Source organism: Xenopus laevis, chromosome 1S (genome assembly GCF_017654675.1).
Source record: "Xenopus laevis strain J_2021 chromosome 1S, Xenopus_laevis_v10.1, whole genome shotgun sequence".
Taxonomy (NCBI): Eukaryota; Metazoa; Chordata; class Amphibia; order Anura; family Pipidae; genus Xenopus; species Xenopus laevis.
In genome coordinates this window covers 163,602,500-163,624,940 of record NC_054372.1, presented here as the reverse complement: position 1 = coordinate 163,624,940, position 22,441 = coordinate 163,602,500, and the positions used below count along the sequence as shown (strand labels likewise).

Below are 22,441 nucleotides of genomic sequence, written 5' to 3'. Positions count from 1 at the left end.
GGTGGCGACGTAGGTGGTTGAAGTTTTTTTTAAAGAGACAGTACTTCGACTATCGAATGGTAGAATAGTCAAACGATTTTTAGTTCGAAACGTTCGATTCAAAGTCGTAGTCGAAGGTCGAAGTAGCTAATTCGATGGTCGAAGTAGCTAAAAAAATACCTCGAAATTCTAAGTATTTTTCATTCTAATCCTTCACTCGAGCTAAGTAAATGTGCCCCTAAATGTGTTAGGCGAGAGAGGATGTTTGTATAAATAATTCAATTTTTATCTACCTACTTTTGGTCTGATCTATATGTGGCCTACCAGAGTGCCTTGCATCAACTTTAGTTGCTTTAAATCATGCCATGCTTTTAATGGCTGTACCCAAAATAAATAGACAAGTTATTAATTAATAATATGTTTATTTATTAAGTATAAAAATAAGTAATACAGCCTGCTTCTAATTATTTAAACATTAAATTAACCCAATAGGATTGTTTGCCTCCCATATAGATTCATGCAGCACAGTTACCATCAAGCACAAGTTACCGTTTTATTATTATCTCTATGGGAGATGGCCTTTCCTATGATTGAGAGCTTTCTGGATACCAGGTTTCTGAATAAGTTTCATTCTGCCTGAAAACTTACTACTTACGTGCTTATAGCTTGATGGCAGCTGGTATTTATTGCACTGATTATACTGTTCATGTTTCTCAACCTGTAGGTGCAATGATGATACATTCCTATGGAAACTGCATTTCTCAGTTCTTTAAATAAACATGTAAAATGTCTATTTAGATTAAACAGATTTGAAGACTTAGAGATTGGCATGCATTTCAATCCAGTGCTTTATTAACTGATGGGCAATGGCTTGCCTTGGCGGTACAGTTAATGCGTGATGGTTTCCTTTGATCACTGCATCGACAACCTGCAACACAAATAACAGATATTGTTATCATCATGTATGATTTATATTACATTAATCCTAATGCATTATTAGTATTATTTGCTGCAATTTCTATCTTTGCCTGGACACTGGGGCTCCTATTAGAACCCCTATACATTGGTTAGAAGGAAAATAAACAAATATGCTTCTCATTAATTATTAGCTGCAGGTTCTTTCAACACCACAAATTAATGGCAAGAATAGTTTCAGTGCAGAAAATGTATTTAATGATTCTAACGTCTATATCTGCACTTTTCCAGGAAGGGTAAATACAGCAAGCAGTCACTCCCTCCCAATAAATGATATGTTTATGAGCATCGAATGTATCCTCTAGCACATTAAGTTTTTTAATTATTTTACCTTTCCTCTTCTGACCGTTTCCAGCTTTCAGATGGGGTCACTGATCCCAGCAGCCAAAAACCATTGCTCTGTGAGGCTATAATTGTATTGCTATTTGTTACTTTTGATTACAGACCCTCTCCTGTTCATATTTCTGTTTCTCGTTCAAACCACTGCTTGGTTGATAGGGTAAGTAAGATCCTAGCAACCAGACAGCTGCTGAAATACCATACTGGAGAGCTGCTGAACAAAAAGCTAAATTAACTGAAAAAACAGTAAATGTAAAGGTGAACAAATACTGCACCTGACAGCTAGTAATATCAGATACAGTATGTACATATTAAAGGGGAACTCCACAAAAATATAACTTAAGCTTTGCAATATACATCAATTAAAAAATATGAAGAATTTTCATTATTTTTAATGGTTTGGTTCCCGAAGACTAGCCTCCTGCTGATCTGTCTGACTACTTTGCTGAGCTGGCTGACTACTGTTACTTTGTATCAGCAGCCATCTGTCCTTAGCCTGCATCCTCCAAACCCCACAATTCCCTGCACATGTGATTTCAATAAGGAAAGGAACATCACAGTGCAATGCATTGTGGGTTATGTAGTTCCTGCATGCTGTCTGTAAGCTGTGGAGAAGTTTGTTACAATTTGTAACATCAGTGTTTTAGTCCCTCCTTCCCTGCCAGGATTTCAAATGATGCAGAAAGAGAAGAACTGTTACAGCTGGATTTCAGCATAGAAAATGGCATTTATTCATACTTTTTGAAGAAACAGGTAACTGTGATGGGTATATTAGGGGTTTCTGTGTTATGTGGGCCTCTTTATTAAATTTTGGTTTGGTAGCCGGAGTTCCCCTTTAATAATATAAATGTGTTATTTATTATCTTTTATTTGTCTAGCGCCAACATGCTTACCCAGCATTTTGCAGGGATAGTTCATCATTCACACCAGTCCCTGACCAAGTGGAGGTACCTATCACACTTGCTGTACATGGGTCAATTTCATCAGAAGCCAATTAACCTGCCTGTGTGTTTTTGGGATGAGGGAGAACTGGAGTAGTTGGAGGAAATCTATGCAGACAGTATGGAACCTATATCTCCTTGCAGATAGTGCCCTGGTCAGAACTGAACTCAGGACCCATGGCTGCTAGGCATATATTTATACACTAACTTAAACTACACCATCGTTTTTCTTTGCTCAGGATTTGCTCTGCAATTACATAGTTTTATAGTCTATTTTCCATTTGTTTTGGAATCATTTTCCTTCACATGACAGCTGAGAACGGAGATTGACTTGAATACACGCTGCTCTTCTATTAAATAAAACACATATCTTGTCTCTCTCTCTTGCGCTAAAGATCATATTTTGCGGTTATTACTTTAAAGAAAGAACATTTTCATGCGGTGACACGATTTGCATTTTTAAAGGCAATGAACCATATAAACGATTTATGGTTAAAAAGTAATGCATCATAAAGCAAGGCAAAGAATCCAAAACAACCTGAGCCTCAAACAGAGGAAGCAATGAAAAGATTACAAGACAAAAATGCAGACTTTGGAGTAGCACACTGTGCATCACTCTGGTCTCTAAATATGCAGAGAAAATTGAATTACACGTGAAAGAATTTAATGCTCCAAAGTCTGTGGATTTGGAAAAGGTGTCTAGATTATATTCATTACTGCTTCATAACTAAATGGTACAGATGGAGGTACTAAATGAGAGAACATGCTCTGGCCATTCATCAGATTTCATGGGGTTTATAACACCTTTGATACTCAGTCTGCTGGCAGAAATCCATTAGCTGAAATGTGGGTGCCCGTGGTGCAACAAATCTGCTAAGCAGCCTTGCCCACTGCTCAGCCAAACTGAGAAAATCCCAGATGATTAAGGGAACACGGAGGACACATTCTTAAGCAGAGTTGTCGGCATACATTCAGCAGCATTGGGGTAGAACTTTCTGATTACAGAATATATGTCTTTTGAATGGCTTTTATGAACTACTACATTGTGTCAGCACTAAAGAAGGCCATACATGGGCAGATTTTTCGTGTAAAATGACTGATTTTAGGATGATCAGATAAAATCGTCTACTTACATTGATGGGGTGCAAACAACTGTAACAGTTCCAACAACAACAGTTTAGTGGACAGGTTTATACATTTACATTGTGAAATGATGAAAATCGTTCAGTGGATGGGACGGTTCGATTATCATTGTTAAAGAGGAATTATAACAAAAATGAAAATGTACTAACTTCAGCATAATGAAGTAAGAAGTTTTCTAAAAATAATCAATTGAAATTCTGTACTGATTCTGAAATAATCAAGTTTATCTTCACTATTCCTCTCTCAGCATCTGTTTCTTTTCATTCTCTCTTCATGCAGGAGTTGGATGTCAGATATTCATTGACAGTTAGATCCAATATATCTTATATGGGGGCTCCTTTTGCCTAGAAGATGTATTAGAGCTCACTCTTTTAAAATCACCAGGCATCATGTCTCGCTACATGCAGAATTTATGCAGTTATTTTGTTAGATTTTGTTTGTACTGGAATCAGTTTTTTAAGTGAGCTCTAATACATCTGCTAGGCAAAAGGAGCCCCCCTATAAGATATATTGGATGTAACTGTCAATAAATATCTGACACCCAAGTTGAAGACAGAATAAAGAGAAACAGATGCTGAGAGAGGAATATGATTATTTCAGAATTTATGCAGAATTTTTAATTGACTGTATTTAGAAAGTTTCTTATTTCAATATGATGGAGCTTATATTAAAGACCAAGTAAAGTTAAACTAAAGAAGTAGACTAGAAATGTTGAGAGCACTTGAGAAAGGAGGTTGTACCTCCGAAATGTTGTGTGGAGATCTCAATAAACCTCTATTATTTAGCATGATTGCCCAAGTGTGTGCCATCTGATTCTCTACTTGTGAATGGATAACGGAAACCAAGTTTTTCAGCAAGGTTCCCAGATTGAGCACCACCAGTAAATACGCACGGATTTTGCAACATTATATCTAGAAATGTTCTACATTATGTTTTGGGCTTCTGTACCAGCCCAAGGCAACCACAGTCCTTTAGCAGTAAAGATTTGTGTCTCCAATGTTGCCCCAGTAGCTCCCCATGTTCTTTTCTGCTGATTCACTGCACATGCTCTGTGCTGCTGTCACTTACTGAGCTTAGGTACTAACTCAAAATAAAACATGGCATTTTTAGTCCTATTCATTTTTAGGGTTTCCTTCTCCTTTAAATGGCAGGGTTTCACTTTTTATTTTCACTTTGTTTTTATTTTCAAATAATCTGAGCTCTGTTTTTCTTATGCTGCTGCTTTTTTCTTACTTCCAGGGACTCTGTGTATTCCTTCAGGCCAGGTAACAGCAGTTTATTAATGCTTTTTGGTACTCTTCAAAAGATCAGGGATGTTATATTATACATGTTTGGCAGAATGAGGCCTGAAAACAAAGCCAGATCAATAAGAAAGGTTCGGGATTCAGCCAGGATTCAGCTTTTTTCAGCAGGATTCGGATATGGCCGAATCCTTCTGCCCGGTCTAACCGAATCCTTATTTGCAGGGAGGGAAATTGTGGGACTTTTTGTCACAAAACAAGGAAGTAAGAAAGGTTTCCCCCTTCCCATCCCTAATTTGCATATGCAAATTAGGATTTGGTTCGGTATTCGGCTAAATCTTTTGCAAAGGATTCAGGGGTTTGCCCGAATCCAAAATAGTGGATTCGGTGCATCCCTGTTTACATTGCTCATGTAATGTGTTTAAATGTAAATAAATATCTACCTGTTCTCTGGTGAACCAACGAGCATCTTCCATTTCCACTTTGTCAACTTTAATTTCAGTAGATATTGCAACTGCCAAGCAGCCAATCATTAGGGATGAAGGCATGGGCCATGGCTGACATGATACATACTGAACATGTCCAACTTTAACCCCACTCTCCTCTTCAACTTCTCTTCGAACTGCATCTTCAATGGTTTCTCCTGAAAAAAATGCAGAGAATTAAAAACTATCGAGTAAAGCCTGTATAATGTCACAAGGTAATCAAGACTGTGGACATATTCTTGGTTTAGCTGGCAAGCAATGCAGTGGCCACCACCAATATTTAAATACTACAGTGGAAGGCTCCATCAACATACCTTGCTCTTATTGGCTAAACATCTGCAGACATTACGTATATTTAAAAGGGAACTATCGTAAGCTTCAGCATACTGAAAGAAACTTTCTAAACACAATCAATTAAAAATTCTGCATTGTTTTTTGAAATAATCAAGTTTATGTCATTGACAGTTAGATCCAATATATCTTATAGGGGGGGGGTCCTTTCCTAGCAGATGTATTAGAGCTCATTCAAATAATTGACTCCAGTACAAACAAAATCTAACAAAATAACTGCCTTTTGCCCAAATTCTGCATGTAGAGAGACAGGATTTCTGGTGCTTTTAATAGAGTGAGCTCCAATACATCTTCTAGGCAAAAGGAGCCCCCTATACGATATATTGGATCTAACTGTCAATGAATATATAGCACCCAACCTGCTACATGAAGAGAGAATGAAGAGAAACAGATGCCGAGAGTGAAATAGTGAAGAAAAACTTGATTATATCCGAAATGGTACAGAATTGTTAAGTGATTGTATTTAGAAAGTTTCTTATTTCAGTATGCTGAAGCTTGTATTCAATTTTCTGCGATAGTTCCCCTTTAAAAGCACAGAGAGCAGCTCCCCTTCTGCCCACCGATATGAACAGAGTGTTTTTTTCTTGCAATGCAGACAAAGCGAGGTGGCATTCAGAAAGCTGAAGACAGAACTGGTTACACACGTACATTCTGCAAACCGTATTGGTTGCACAAAGTTGAAATGAATAAAAAGCAAACTTACCAGGTTCGATAAATCCTGCTAAACAAGAGAACATGCCCACAGGAAATCTCTTCTTTCTTCCCAACAGACAATGGCTTCCATCAGGATGAATAACCAACATTATCACAACAGGATCTAAGCATAAACACAAGAGAAACACTAAGGGGCCGATTCATGAAGCTCGAGTGAAGGATTCGAATTAAAAAAACTTAGTATTTTTTGGGTACTTCGACCATCGAATTGGTTAAATTCTATCGAATTCGATCGAATTCGAACGATTCGAAGTAAAAATCGTTCGACTATTCGACCATTCGATAATCGAAGTACTGTCTCTTTAAAAAATACTTCGACCACCTACTTCGGTAGATAAAACCTACCGAAGTCAATGTTAGCCTATGGGGAAGGTCCCCATAGGCTTGCCTGTGATTTTTTGATCGAAGGATTTTCCTTCGATCGTTGGATTAAAATCCTTCAAATCGTTCGATTCGAAGGATTTAATCGTTCGATCGAACGAAAAATCCTTCGATCGATCGATCGCAGGATTTGCGCAAAATCGTTCGACTTCGATATTCGAAGTCGAACGATTTTAGTTCCCAGTCGAATATCGAGGGTTAATTAACCCTCGATATTCGACTCTTGATGAATCGGCCCCTAACAGTCAATACTAATATACTATTAAGGGGCAGATTTATCAAAGGTCGAGGTGACTTTTCGAATGAAAAAGACTCGAATTTCAAGCTATTTTTGTGTATTTCGACTAGGGAATAGTCCAAATTTGATTTGAATTTAAAAAAAAAAATCAAAAATTTGAATATCGAAATTCATTATGTACTGTCTCTTTAAGAATTCGACTTCGACCATTGGCCATCTAAAACCTGCCTGTTTTAGCCTATGGGGGACCTCCTAGAACCTTCGACCCTTGATAAATATGCCCCTTAAATATTTAGTTGATGACATGATTTTAAAGGGGTGATTCAACTTTAAGTTAACTTTTAGTATGTTATAGAAAGGCCAATTCTAAGCAACTTTTCAATTGGTTGCCATTATTTATTTTTTATTGTTTGAAAAATGATTTGCCATCTTCTTCTGACTCTTTCCTGGTTTAATTAGGGTCGCTGACCCTAAAAGACAAAAAAAACTGTTACCGTTACTTTTTAGTGTTTGTGAAGATTCTCATTCATCCAGGTCATGGTGTATCTATAGAAATAAGTCAAATCAACTGGACTTGCTGTTATTTTTCCTTGAAGACGTTTCACCAGTCAACCAACTGGTTTTCTCAATTCAGAATAACTTGTAAATCGTCCTTCGAGAATATATATATCTTCTGGAATGTTGCTCCAATCAGCATAATCTGTTTATCATAACCCACAATAATGTCATTAAATTAGGTGTTGATTGTATTAGCAAGATTGGAGCTTTGATGTGTTATTAAACCTTCCAGCAAGAGGTGCCAAAACAGCATTGCATGTGGCAGACAACAGATGTCACCCCCCCTCCTCTATTCAAACGTGGTATTTAATTTTTTACATCTATGGCTTCTTTAACACCTCTTTTAAATCAGTCGCTCTCCCGGTCTAGAATCTGTAATTGGCAGTCTTCAAACGTGTGTCCTTTTCTACTTTATCTACTACAAGGCTGAGGAGCTGGCTCTTCTGTGCTGCTCCATACACTGGTGTAACTGTTGTGACACTGAGCAGATCATCCACTTTCATCAGCCTGTGTTTTGTATGTAGACACAGGAAAGTGGATCCACCGTCACCTGCTTCTTCATGTAGCCCCATTGACAGGCACAATGTCGGACTATGTAGAGTTACCCTGAGCAAATTCTGGAGTGTAAATGGGAAAATCCACTCAGTGTAACTCCACCTCTCAATGATACTACGTGAAGAAGCATAGTTACATAGTTAAATTGGGTTGAAAAAATACAAAAGTCCATCAAGTTCAAACCCTCCAAATGAAACCCAGCATCCATACACACACCACTCTATACCTTCACATAAACTATATATACTCATACACTAACTATAGAATTTAGTATCACAATAGCTTTGAATATTATGTCTGTCCAAGAAATCATCCAAGCCATTCTTAAAGGCATTAACTGAATCAGCCATCACAACATCACCCGGCAGTGCATTCCACAACCTCACTGTCCTGACTGTGAAGAACCCCCTACGTTGCTTCAAACGAAAGTTCTTTTCTTCTAGTCTGAAGGGGTGGCACTGATCCTATTTATGGGGAAAAGGTCCCCTGCTATTTGTCTATCAGGCCCTCTAATTTACTTGTAAGCAGTGGATCCGTATATGCGCAAAAACCGCAGGCCGAGGAAATCGGATGCTCCCATAAGTACAAACACGTTTATAAATGATGGTCTTACCGACTCTTGGATATGATGTATTGTGGATCCCTTGCAGACTAGGACATCCACTCTTTAAGCAGGTTCTCTTGTAGCCACCTTCTTCAATGATTGTTGCACTGCCGCAAGTTGGGCAGAATTTGTAACGGTTGTGCCATGCCAGAACGGATCTTGCTTGGGCTAATATACCTTAACATATATAAGATATCATACAGATAAGTATACTTAAAGTGATACTGACACTAAAAAATTAATTTTAGCATATGAATGTACATTAAATGTTACCTATAGGTCATGTTGATCATTTTTTGCCGAGAGGTTTGTTTTTGTATATAATTGTTAGTTGAAGTTCCTAAGCCTGACTCACTGACACTCTGACACTCTTTGCCAACCTGACTGTCCCATCTCAGCCTGTTAGTTACAGTTTCTAATGCTAACGGACTCCTGCTGCACAAATATGGCAGCCCCCTCATACAGGAACATGGGGGATCAGACAGGTAATGTAAAAGCATCATGCAAATACTTTATGGCAAAGTTAGAAGTAGCTTGCAAAGCCAGTATTATAATAGATGTAAAAAAAAGTTTAATTTCAGGTGTCAGTATCTCTTTAAGTTACTAACCAAAGCATTTTAGACAGAATATTTCTTTAAAGGCCACTGCTGCAAGGGTTTTGTAGCAGTGACTTTTCTACAGAAACACAGGACCATAATCTTCTGCAATTGTCCTTCATTTCAGGCAAATCCATATGGTTTCTCAACAAAAATTAAGCAAAACTGTGAAAAGACTGATTCAATGATTCAAGTAACTCTTGTATATACTGAAACACACACTTTCACATGTTTATAAATTAAAAACTACAGGGAAGGTTGCCTTAGTGCAGTCATTCTCTCCCACTTTAGATTTCTGTGAGTTTAATATGATTACAGTGAAATGATTTTCAGGGGAGAAATCTAGGTGCCATGTATTCCAATGCAACTGTTTCCAAAAGAAAGGAATTCTAGAAGATATCATTTTAAACATTCTGAATCACAATTACACAAGAACCAATTATACCTATGAAAACATTACAATTAGAAATCTACTGCAGCTTAATTGGAAGTCCAAAAGCTTCCAATTAACTGGAGTAAAAAAAGTCCCACAATTGCTGTAATATTAACTGAATGTTTCTAAAGCTCAGGTGCTGCAATGAATGACAGGTTCTCTTTTCTGCATAAAAACTGTCTTGAAAATATGCTGGTGGGTTGCTACTCTGGAGGATAAACGGGAACTGCATAACAAAATTTGGCTGCCGTGGCAGCAATATATTGCTAAATCCAATTAGGCAGATGCACCCTAGGCCCTCCCTGCTCCTATTGCCCCCCCTTTTTCCTTTTCTACCCCCCTTTATGTTTTGTTTTTCTTTTTCTTTTAATGCGGCTACCCAGTCAATTTTAGACAACCTATGGAGACGACATTCATATTGAGGAGACACAGTTATGAGAGATTTACTGTTTTCTGTTTATTGTTCACAATGCGTAGCAATATTTCAGTGCAGGTCATTGTATGTGCCATTCCACAGTTATATTGCATATGTTGTATGTGATGCTTTTGTGGATGTGACAATAAAGCATTTGTGTTAAAAAAAAAAAATATGCTGGTGGGTCTGTTTTTTTGAAGTCATAGTGGCATTTATTCAGGTATTTTGAATTCCTGTGTTAAATATACAGTATATAGATAGATAAAAATATAGAAACAAGGATTTTACTTTGCAAATCTTTTACTTAAAAGATCAGTAACAAAATTAAAAAGTATCCATTGTGCGGTGCTCGATTTTTCCTCCCTGCCTTCTATGGGAGATAGCCAAGGAGGAGAAATCGAGTGTTGCAAGATGGATCGTCGCCCTGACACCGTTTCTGAAGATCGCAAGCAGAGAATCGGTAAGTAATTTCTTAACAGAGACTTTGCGCATTTAAAGTTAAAACTGCCTTGGTGGGTTTTTTTTCGTTAAGTAAAAACTAATTTTTTAAAAAAAATTTTTTTTAATGCTACTGGTTTTTAAGGTGGCTATAGATGTACAAATATTATTGTATGAAAAATCTTTCGTATGATAATAGGTGCGTGTGCGGTGGGAGACGACAACCGATGTTGCGAAAAAAACCTTGGATATCGTCCCGTCAATCTTGCAGGACTAAACATTTTGATTGCCCACTTTAACAGCCTCTTTGAAATCTCTACCTGCCACTTTGGTTGCTCAAAGGTTACTAAGGCTGCAGCATCCCCTTAATCACTTAGGATTCCTTTTGCTCCTTTAACCCACTCGCATACCTCCCAACATTTTGGAAGTAAAAAGAGGGACAAAAAATTTTTTCAGCGCGTAGCGCAGCAATTTTTTGACCACACCACTTTCTGTGGCCACACCCCCTAAATACCATGTTTGTTTTACAAAATTTGGCAGGTTATGAAAGTTTGAAAATATTTCTTCTTATCTAAACTGTGTTTTTGTGTCTCAAAATTATTACAAAGTATGTTATTTACACCTGTTATCTGTTCTGGGCTCTCTGCTAAAAGCCAATTAAGTGAGAAACTTTGTTTCTTTTTATGGCTGTTCAGTGCAGAGAAAAGAGGGACTTTCCAGTAAAAATGAGGGACTGTGGGTTGAGCTGTCAAAAGAGGGACTGTCCCTCCGAAAAAGGGACAGTTGGGAGGTATGCACTCGACCCCCCTCCTTCGGCAATTTTCTTTGGCTGTTGGCTCATGAGCATGATCAGTTTGTCTCAGCTCAGATTACTAAACACACCCTCCAGTGCAGCAGCCAATGAAGAGATTTGATTTCTAGTTCCAATAGAAACTCTGCTCTAGCAGTCTGATCCTATTTTTAAATCCTAACCCCCTCTTCTGAGCTCAGAGTAACCATTACAGTGCTCAATCCAAGCAGGACTTGCCATCATAGTAAATTCTGCCTGTGTTAGCCTGCATTCTTTAATTGCATGAACTTTACATTGCATATGTGCTGTTTGCAGATATAAATGCACTGATGATGTGTCAGAGGGAAAATGGCCCCCGGGAGAAAGCTGCTATTTGTTTTAGGAAAATGTGATGGTGCTGGAAAATGGAGGAGGATATGTGCAGTACAAATAATGCCATTTGGGAGTAAGAGATGTGACCAACTTATATACATGGTTGGAAAATGTAGGCTTTATATGTCCTTTAATGCTGAATTCTTTTTTTACCTGCATATCTGACGATTCAGTAGAGAGGACAAAAGAGCATTTGTATGACGAATGGTCATGGGAAAGATTGTAAATGAAGCATGTATGTACTTTCTAGAGGAAGCCTTATGCTAGTCTTTCTCTACAGGAACACACTTTGACTTCTTCCCCTCCCCATTTTGTTTTCCTCTTCCCAATAGATTATAAACTCTTCTGGATGGAATCTCATTCCAACAGTGTTTGGAGACTCCTGTCACCTAGTGTTAATTCTCAACATTTAATATACAGCTACACCCTCTGTTTGTACACCTTGTAAGTCACTGCATATTTTTGTGATGCTATCTAAATAACTACAATCTAATTTAATGGACCCTCTGAATGTAATAGGAATGAGTGTGATAAATTGACTTTGGTTTGGTTGGCCATCAGATGTAAATATACAAAAGAACCAGATAAAAAAAAACCCTTTCATTTCTCACAGCCAGTATGTTATAATGTTTTACAATTTTCTCTGTATATCGAAAAAAAGAGCTAAATTTAAATGTATTTTTCATGTTTTTTTTAATATGAAAATATTGCAGATGTAACCTGCAGTTTTGCATAAAAAGCCACTGATTTCTGATTTGCTGGTCACAGGCTTCATCACTTCCCATAGACCTTTCTAATCAATTAACAGGAGTCTGGGTGTTACCTATCACCCAGAGGGTATGACATGAAGTTATTGGTGTCACGGTTAGAGAAACAGGGTAGCAAATGGCATTCTTGATACTAATGACACCTGTCAACGAGGCAGGAAAAAATAAACACAACTGTAGAGGATTCAGAAATTAAAACATTATTGGTAAATGGTCTTGGAAACCAAGATTAAAGGAGAAGGAAAGCTACAGAGGCATTTTATTGCCGATAGATTCAAGCTAGAATGCTATATTTATTCTGTAGAATGTTTTAACATACCTGAGTAAAAAGCTCTAGAAGCTCTGTTTGTTTAGGATAGCAGCTGCAGTATTAACTTGGTGTGACATCACTTCCTGCCTGAGTCTCTTCCTGCTCACTCATAGCTCTGGGCTCAGATTACAGCAGAGAAGGGAGGGGGGGGGAAGAGGAACAAACTGAGCATGCTCATGCCCGGGGCAGGGAGGTTTACGTTGAAGGCAGGAAGTCTGATACAGAAGCCCGTGAGTACACAATAGAAGGAAAGAAATGCAGTGTTTCTTTTGACAGAGGACTCAGAACAGCACTACTTTGAGGGTTTACAGGTTTATTTAGGTGGACCTTTCTGATAAGGCTTACTTAGTTTTAACCTTTCTTAAGGACAACGAGTTATTATAGCTCTTTCTCACCTGCTTCTTTAGGGCTCAGTTGCAAAAAAGCAGTCTTTGGGGGGCGGAGAAAATAGCAGCCTTGGAGTTTCTTTTCAAATGGTTCAGAAGATCCATTGTTTGAATTCAGTCCAAACCATGCTACCAGTCCATCATCCTCCCCACCAGAATCTCTTTTGGGTTCTGAGGAATGAATTGTTTTCGAGTGTTTTTCAACACCAAGAAATATCAGAGTAACATCTTCAGGCCTTAACAGGTATTCCTTCATTTCCTCCGACTGAAGTCTGCAAAGCTTGATTTCTGGATCTTCTGGAGTATCTCTGCCCCCAACTAAATGAACTAGTGGATTTAGGTTGGAAAACAGGATATAAACAGTGCTGGCCTGAGTTTGCTTGGATTTTAACCAATTCATATCTGTCCTCTTATCACTTCTTTTGTCCAGAATTGTACTACTGAAATAATTCTCGTGTTCTTCTTTAGCGTTTAATAAAAAATGGGGTTTTGATCCTCCTTTTGTATGAGTCAGTAAGTCAGCAATGTGTTTGTGACCCCAAAACTTGGCAATATCCAAAGCAGTCTGGTTTGACTTATTAACCAGTGTTCTGTCACACCTGGAGGGAAATAACACATCTATCGATACATGTTCTTGGTCTACTCATATGAACTTCTGATTTAATACATATTTTATTCCTAGTTAAGATCGACAGGTATGCACCTAGCTCATAATAAAGGAGACAAACAGGATTGGTATAAACTCACCCAATATTGTAGGCAATAATGAATAATATATGGTGCTGGTTTTACTTTGGGCTAATGATTAATATAATCTTTAAAGGAGAAGGAAAGGTTAAAACTAAGTAAGCCTTATCAGAAAGGTCCATCTAAATATACCAGTAAACCCCCAAAGTAATGCTGCTCTGAGTCCTATGTCAAAAGAAACACTGCATTTCTTTCCTTCTGTTGTGTACTCATGGGCTTCTGTATCAGACTTCCTGCCTTCAGCTTAAACCTCATTGCCCTGGGCAAGAGCATGCTCAGTTTGCTCCTCTTCCCCACCCCCTCCCTTTTCTACTGTAATCTGAGCCCAGAGCAGGGAGAGACTCAGGCAGGAAGTGATGTCACACCATGTTAATACTGCAGCTCCTATCCTAAACAAACAGAGAGTTTCTAGAGCTTTTTACTCAGGTATGGTAAAACATTCTACAGAATAAATATAGCATTCTAGCTTGCACTATTGCAGCTAATCTATTGGCAATAAAATGCCTCCGTAGCTTTCCTTCTCCTTTAAAAGTGGCCCCTTTATTGACGCTCCCTATAGTTCTGCTACGGTCCTGCTACTGTTTCAAATGTTGGGTGGGCATATCCTGACTGTCTCTGCCAGAAGCACAGTAGAAGGGGATAACCAATCAAAGCCCTGCTCTAACAAGGGCAAATACAGACTTCAGTTAAAGCACATTCCTTCTTTATATAAAAGAGTATAATGCACTGGCAGATTTTTGTTTTTACACAATATGTCTCCTCTAAGAACCGTAGCATGATGTTAGTGTACTGTGTAATATATAGTGAATAAAGTACCCCCTCTTTTAAAATATAAGGATATTATAAGTTACCGAGGAGTTTCATGACCATATAAAAACACGAGGCCGAAGGTCATGGAACTCCGAGGTAACTTCTAATGTCCTCATATTTTGCAACTGGGGGTACTTTATTTATTATAATACACAAGTTTCAGTGAGTCATGTGACAGAAATTACATCAGAACTCACCGTTTATAATCCAATCAGCCTGTTCTACATACACATGCCCATTTATCTCTATAGCATCACATACTCAGCTCCATAAACTCACAATGAAAATTTATCATTAGCTTTTTTCCCATTAACTTTTCTTTAAACTTTGGATACAATTTTTTTTTGCATTATAATCACATAACATGCAGGTTTGCTTTACTGGACATCAATTGCAAGAATCCTGAGGAGCTATGCATGCGGCCTTATAGTGATACAACAGGAAAGAAATAAATACAAACCAGCATAATACTAGTCTGATATACTTTAAGCAGCCAAGGTACTTACAGTAAACTAGTTACAGATATTAGTGCAGCATTTATATAGCTTTATACAAAACAGAGCAACTGTGAAGGAATTAGTGAAAAATAAGAATTATTTGCTTTCTTCTGGGAAATGGAGGTCATGTAGTATAGAGATTTATGCATTATGGGTTTTCATATACTAGATCCCATACCTGCACATGATTGGTCTGATTGCTCAAACCACAGAGAACATTGCTACCTGACACTTTTGACTACAGATCCAATCTCCAAACTATTTTTCATCTTCCTTCAGGGTCACTTTTTTTTTCTCTTACTTGTTTCCACTTAAACACTATCAGTGTCGGACTGGCCCAGTTGTCAGTGGGCCCTTTGCCTTCTAAACATTTGGCCTATTTCATGGTAATTCCCAATTTCTTTATGGGGAAAAATAATATTAATGGAAGAATATAGTAAGTAGATATAAAAAAGGTTAGATACAGTCTAAGGTGGGCCCCTGGCATCCCAGTCCGACACGGTGCACTATTATCTATCTTTCTGTCCATTTCTCCTCTATGTTCTCACGTAGAAATTTGGAAGGGCCAAGCTATTAGTAAAGCCAAGGCAAATAATAGAGTGAGTAGGGGAGCCCAATGACACCTGGGCCCACTAGGGTTTTTCTGGTATCCTGGCCAGTCCAATGCTGCCTTAGACTAATGCCAAATCGCTCTGATTTTTCGGCCTGTGAAAAAACACAAGCTGAGCATTAGCCTCCTTCCATGCTTGTACCCGGAACCACATGTTGGAACGAGCATAGACAACAGGCAAATTCACTAACCTCTGGAAATTCGCCAGTGACGACTTCGCTCACATCGCCCCACTTCGCAGGTGAAAATTCGCTCAGACAACGCTAATTCACTAACGTGCGAAGTTGCGTGCAGGGCGCCGAACGCTGGCAAAGTTGCGCTAGCGTTAAATCGGCAAGCAGAGTGTTATAATGCCCTACACATGAGCCCAGTACCGGTATACAGTTTATGTGCTATATGTTAGGAAATGTAGGGGGGAAGCCAGTTACCCCAAAAAAAATTTACGTTCTTTTGCAGCCTATCACCCTGAAAAAAGGAAAAGACGCTAGCGTTTTTTTTTTATTTTAAAATAATTTTTCAGGAAGTCCTATCTACTCTATTGCACTTCGCCTGGTCTTAGGTGGTGAAGGCAAGTCTGGCGCAAGAAGTAACGTTACAACTGCACCCGTTAGTAGTTTCCAAAATGACTTCACACTGGCGAATTTTAGCCAGCGTTAGTCACTTCGCCCTTTAGTAAATTTGCCCCACAGTGTAGGGCCTGATTCGGAGCTGAGAATCAGCCATGAGTGCCACTAGCCTTATGGATCATTTATTTATTAGAAGGCAGTGTTCAAAGTGCAAAAAAGAGCAGCACAGGTCACTGACCTATAATTTGGAGCACAGAGCTATATTCATGAGGGATGAGAGTCACAAAGGCATCTCTCGTCCCTATCCGTCCATACAGCAGGCAGTAAGACCAGGTCTGCATCAACTGATTCGAGGTGCAAAGCACAGCCATTTCCCCAGGCAGATATTCATGATTACTAAGGTGCACTTTCTTGCATGTCTGTTCGGAGGGAATATTAAATGCTTTAAATGCTTACATTTGTGTGCCCTTAATATGGCTGAAGTTTTTCTAGCAAACCAATGGATTAGGGATTAGTTAGCAGCAAGAATAGACTGAGCAGGATCCCAAAATGAGTGAAAAATAAAATAACCACACCAAAAATTAAGCAAACCCCAAAAAGTAAATAAATATGGGGGGAAAGTATCACAGTCTAAGGGTGTGTGATGCAAGCTCAAAAACAGAAAAATGGTACGACTCTCGAAAAAATGAATCAAAGAAAGATAGTTAAAAGAACATCATTCATTAGGACATAGAGAAAAATTGCCTAGTTCATAAAATAAGGATATTTTTGTCTGTGTCCTAATAAATGATGCTGTACTTTTAACTATTTTTCTTTGATTTTTAGAGGGAATCTCAAACCATTTTTAAATGTTTGATCAATTCAGGGATTCTTTGGTTCGCTGGCTGAAAATAATTGACTTAGTCTGTGTCTCCTCCCCCAATGTGTCCAGTCTAAGCAAACAGGACAGTAAAAGACGTACATTTATTTACCCTTTCTCCAGCAGTACATTTACAACATCAAAGTGTCCGTTTCGAGCAGCAAACATAAGAGCACTCCATCCATGTTCACTTGTTTCATTAATGACTGAAGATGAATGGCTGAGAAGAGGGTGCAGCTTTGTCCTATCACCCAGTGCACAAAGGTTATGGAGCTGAGAAATCATTTCCTTTCTTGGATTCTGCATTCTGAAAAACATTCAATTTAATTCACTAAATGTACATAGAAATCCCTTTCATCAGTACAATACAAAGGAACATGGACGGTGTTTGTATAGCTCCAAAATAATACATAGTGCTTTGCTGACTTAACCCTTTCTCTGCTGCATGTAAATGCACCCATAATGACATGTATGCACTATTTTAATAATTTGCTACGATCATAAGAAGATAACGTAAGTGTGAAACCTGCCGTATTACCAAAATCTAGTTCTCATTGTGACGTTGGTACACGTTTATTCACCAAGTCAGGGTGCAGGCTGGAAAACAAGAACTTAAACCCTACCACCATTATCAATGGTAGCTGGGAAACTTATAAAACTAATACAGGTATGGGACCTGTTATCCAGAATGTGGGGGACGTGGGTTTTTCTGAATAATGGATCTTTTCATAATTTGGCTCTTCATACCTTAAGTCTGTGAGAAAATCAATGAACCCAATTAGCTGGTTTTGCTTGGAATAAGGCTTATTTATATCTTGGATCAAGTACAAGGTACTCTTGAAAAATCAAACAATTCTTACAAATTTGGATTATTGGATTATAATGGAGTCTATGGGAGACAACTTTTCCGTAATTGGGGGCTAGATAATGGGCTTCTGGATAACGGATCCCATACCTGTAACAGATTCGAAAACAAATTGCAAACATTTTTCTGTTAGCCACCATATGTTGTCTTCATCATGCGAACAAACATTCAGATATAGTAAAAAGATTCCATCGAGCAGCACTAAACACAAAAATGCATGTAAAATGCCACTTTCCTTTTATCTAAAATGCAGTATTTTCCCCCCAGAATCAAATCAATCTGGAATTACTGAGAGAATCAGCCGACAACCAGTGCTTGTTGCTAAATGTGCTTTTATTGCCGCAACATATTTCGGGCCCAAGGCCCCGAAACATGTTGTGGCAATAAAAGCCCATTTGTCGGCTGATTCTCTCAGTAATTCCAGATTGATTTGACTAATTTTACACCTGAGGTGGGGGTGTACACTGAGATCGAAAGGCTTACTAAACCAATCCCCCAGAGCGCAGTCATCCTTATCGTGTGGCAATTTGTTTCCCCCCGGAATGTCAGCATGAAAAAACCATCTGCATAACAGTGAGTTTGAACTTGCACATGTATTTAACAATGTGGGCAGGAATCAGAGTCTGTATTGGCAAATTGTGCCCAAGTTGGGATGACAGTCTTTTGTGTGCCTGTACCCATTCTGGGTATTGCACAGAATCAGAGTCAAGTGCAATTCACAATTCAGTTGTTTGTAGGAGGAAGGTGAATCACACTAAGGGCCCTTACACACAAGCGTTTTGAGCTGTGCTCCCCTGCGGCTGAACGCATGAAACTGGAATGCAGGTAACATACCGCGTCTCAACCTGCGTTCGTCGCTTACATGCATCTGTGTGAGTACAGCCCCCTTGACAGTAATGGCGTGTGTTTACTCCTGCGCTCCCCTGCGGCTGAATGCATGAAACCGGAACGCAGGTGAGCGCAGCTCAAAACACCAGCGTGTAAGGACCCTAAGGGCTCTTACAGACAAGCATTTACTGGCGTGTTCCCTTGTGGTGGCTCTTTAATGCGTTACATTGCGAGGAGTATATGCAGTCCATTCAGGGGCACTCCGCCAATGAGGCGAGTTGGGAAACTCGCCTCAGGCGGCAACGCCGGAGAGGTTTCCAGGGGCGGCAAAAAGCTGCTCCTGGTACCTTTTTTAAGAGCCGAATTTCCGTTTTTACTAATGCGAGAGAGCGCAATTGCGCTCTCCGCATTAGTGTTCCTGCACTAATGGCGGCGGGGGGGGGCATTGCAGCAGCCTCAGGCGGCTATTAGCTTAGAATCGGCGCAGATTCCATTTATTGCTATGTATTTGTACTCACTCCACTGCTGGAAATGGATGAACACAGCTTGAACACAGCTTGATGCAAACCACCTTTATTTAGTAGTTCCCAGCAGTGCAGTGAGCTCAAACCTATAGCAACAATGTTCAAGCTAGCCTTCTTTTACAGGCCTGTATGAACCCTAAGGGAACTGCTCCTCCAGGAAGGTGTTAATTCAAGCCAGTTCATTTAACCAGAACTTGGCCCAAATACCTTTGTGGACATAGTTTAAGCCTGTAGAAAAATGTGCATTGTGGCTTTGCACTTTAGTTTAGAAATGAGAGAAAGTAGGGCACATTTAAATCAGTCCCAGGAGCAAACACAAGAGCACTAAGGAACGGAACAATAATTGATCAAAAACTTTGAATAGGTTTTTGATCAGTGTTAAACTTGTCAAAGATCACACTGGCATGTGTAAGTGGTAACGGGGAGACTACTCCTGCTCCAAACTACTCTTGCTAATTGCATTCCACCGGCATTCACTTACGTGTGCCTCAATGAGTACAGCCTAATCAGGAGGCATGGGTCCGTTCCTGTGTTCCTCAGTTTTAAATCGCATGAAGGATTAACCTCCGGGGGCACAGGAACAAACGCCATGTGTAAAGGCCCTTAGTAAAATCACGGAGATTAAAGCACCTTGCATAACATAATCCTTACTAAATCACCATAACAAATGTGTCTTGGTGCCTTATCTAATCCTGCCCTTCCAGAGGATCGTGTGCCGATAAAGGGATGATGATCTGGGAAACACAATGACAGTTTATATGGGCTTTAAGATTTCTAGAATATCAGTAGTGACTGTGAGCCCTGACAAGTACAAGTAGTGTGACAGTCAGATTGTACATATAGAACCAAGGCCATTCTGTCACTTTGCTATGGTCTCCTCCCTCAACAGGTTTCATCATCTGACTTGAACCCCATACTCTTCTGTGAGTCAAATACATGTATGTCAGGTTTATAATAATAATAATAATAATATACAAATAAAATTTCAAACAGAGGAAAAGAATAGTTAACCAAAGCAGTTGATGATGTAATAGCAAGCAGGAGGCCATTAAACACTATCACGCAGGGGACATAGGAGGCAGCAGTAGGAATAACAGTCCTTTCAGATCTGTTGATCACCTACAATTAACTTTTAGTATGCTATAGAACATACTACAGGTATGGGATCTGTTATCTGGAAACCTGTTATCCAGAAAACTCTGAATTATGGAAAGGCCATCTCCCATAAAGTCCCTTTTATCCAAATAATCCAAATTTTAAAAAATTATTTCCTTTTTTCTCTGTAATAATAAAACGGTACTCTGTACTTGCTCCAAACAAGGATATAATTCATCCTTTTTTAAAGCAAAACCAGCCTATTTGATTTATTTCATGTTTACAGGATTTTCTAGTAGACATAAGGCATGGAGATCCTTACACAAAGATCCGTTATCCAGAATGCCTCAGGTCCCGAGAATTCCACATAACAGTTCCCATACCTGTAATTGTAAACAACTTTTCAAAATGGCCTTTATTTTTAACTTTTTCACAGTTTTTTTTTGCCTTTTACTTTTGACGCTTTCCAGCTTTCAAATGGGGGGTCACTGACCTCACAAAAAAAACCCCAAAACAAATGCTCTCTGTAAGACTACAAATTTATTGTTATTGCTTCTATTTATTACTTATCTTTCTTTTCAGACCCTCGCCTATTTATATTTCAGACTCTTATTCATATCAATGCATGGTTGCTAGGGTAATTTGGACACTAGCAACCAGACTGCTGATATTGCAAACTGGAGAGCTGCTGAATAAAAGGCTAAATAACAAAAACCACAAATAAAAAATGAAAACCAATTGCAAACTGTCTCAGAATATCCCTCTCTACAAGGGGGATTTTCAGTTGGCTTGGGGAGGGGGGGAGGCAGGTGACCTCTACAGGGGGCAATCAGTTAAAAATTAGGGGTGGAGGTTTTGTTCTCCTGTAACTTGGGTTGCCACCTGGCTGGTAAAAATGATTGTCAATCCCAATGTTATTAATAAAGATAAATATATAGGAAGGCTATTTTTTTCCTGAAAAGGTGGCAACCCTACCTGTAACCTTGAGACCCCCATATGTTGCTGAACTACAATTTCTAGCAAACCTCCCCATAGAATTAATGGTAAAAGCTTGGCTGGGAGCAGTAGTTCAGCAGCATCTGGGGAGCCAAGGTTAAGAAAAAGATCAAGATCCCCTTAGTCTTCAGGGTTAATTACAAACAGAAATGATTTACAATGATGACTGTTCTCTGCTAAGGCGGATGACTTGACATGCCCCAAGCTGAGTGACACACGTCCACTCATAACCCGAGCCCTGTGAGAATCTCTATAGAAGAAGTACCTGCGAAAATGAGGAGTTACTGGCAAAGCCTCGCACAGCTTGACTTCATATGGGCAAGAGCGAATGGCTCCCTGGGAACACAGCTATTTCCTGCTACCGTATCATCTCTAAAAGCTGCACCCTCAGGATAAATCACAGCAGACACAAAGCGGTGTGAGATAGGATCAGATTGCAGCTCTAGCATTTACTGGAGTGGGAAGTTTGGGAGCCCTAAAAGTGGGCTGTGGGCCTCACATCCAGGCCCGGACTGGCAATCTGTGGGTTCTGGCAAATGCCAGAGGGGCTGCTGTATGATGCCATAGAAATTCACTATTTAATGGGCTGGTTGAAGGCTGTTTGGGCCTCTATGTACTTGAAATGGCAGGGTCTATTTCGACTCTCAGTTCAGACCTGCTCACATCAAAGTACAGTTCAGTGGGGCCCTGTCACATCACTATTTCTTTCTTTTTTTTTTTTCTTTTTTTTTTTTTTTAAGAGACGTATATGATTTTTAGTGAACATTTACAAACAGTAATCAACAGCGCAGGACTGGTAATGCAATAAAATCACTGAACTAAAATAAAGAAGTATCACAAAAAATAATATAGTTAATTTGTAATTAATGTTCACTCACTTGTATTACCCAATGTCAGGCTGTGTAAAGGTATATAAACCAGAATAAGGATACTAAAAACAAGAAAAAGCAGTAAAACCTCACACTACCTTACTGAAATTAATTGAGATCTAATTATAATATAATTATATTATATAATTAGATCTCAATTCATT

The 22,441-nt window shown here is 39.0% G+C and overlaps 1 protein-coding gene across 4 annotated transcripts; it reads right to left on the bottom strand.

Annotated features, from left to right (window-relative positions):
* Positions 1–520: 520 nt before the first annotated feature.
* nudt12.S (nudix hydrolase 12 S homeolog) lies at positions 521–21,773 on the bottom strand. Of its 4 annotated transcripts, none has more exons than XM_041580447.1 (7): positions 21,674–21,773; positions 17,213–17,407; positions 13,021–13,610; positions 8,514–8,681; positions 6,158–6,271; positions 5,062–5,261; positions 521–907 (listed from the first exon to the last, which is right to left on the bottom strand). In XM_041580447.1, exons 2-7 carry the CDS (start codon positions 17,404–17,406, stop codon positions 797–799), a joined length of 1,377 nt encoding a protein of 458 aa, XP_041436381.1. In that variant the 5' UTR covers position 17,407; positions 21,674–21,773; the 3' UTR covers positions 521–796. The 4 variants fall into 4 exon arrangements, with proteins under 4 accessions (XP_041436381.1, XP_041436382.1, XP_018099823.1 ...); XM_041580448.1 differs by lacking the exon at positions 21,674–21,773 and adding an exon at positions 21,567–21,657; XM_018244334.2 differs by lacking the exon at positions 21,674–21,773 and adding an exon at positions 18,255–18,373.
* Between the last annotated feature and the right edge of the window lie 668 nt (positions 21,774–22,441).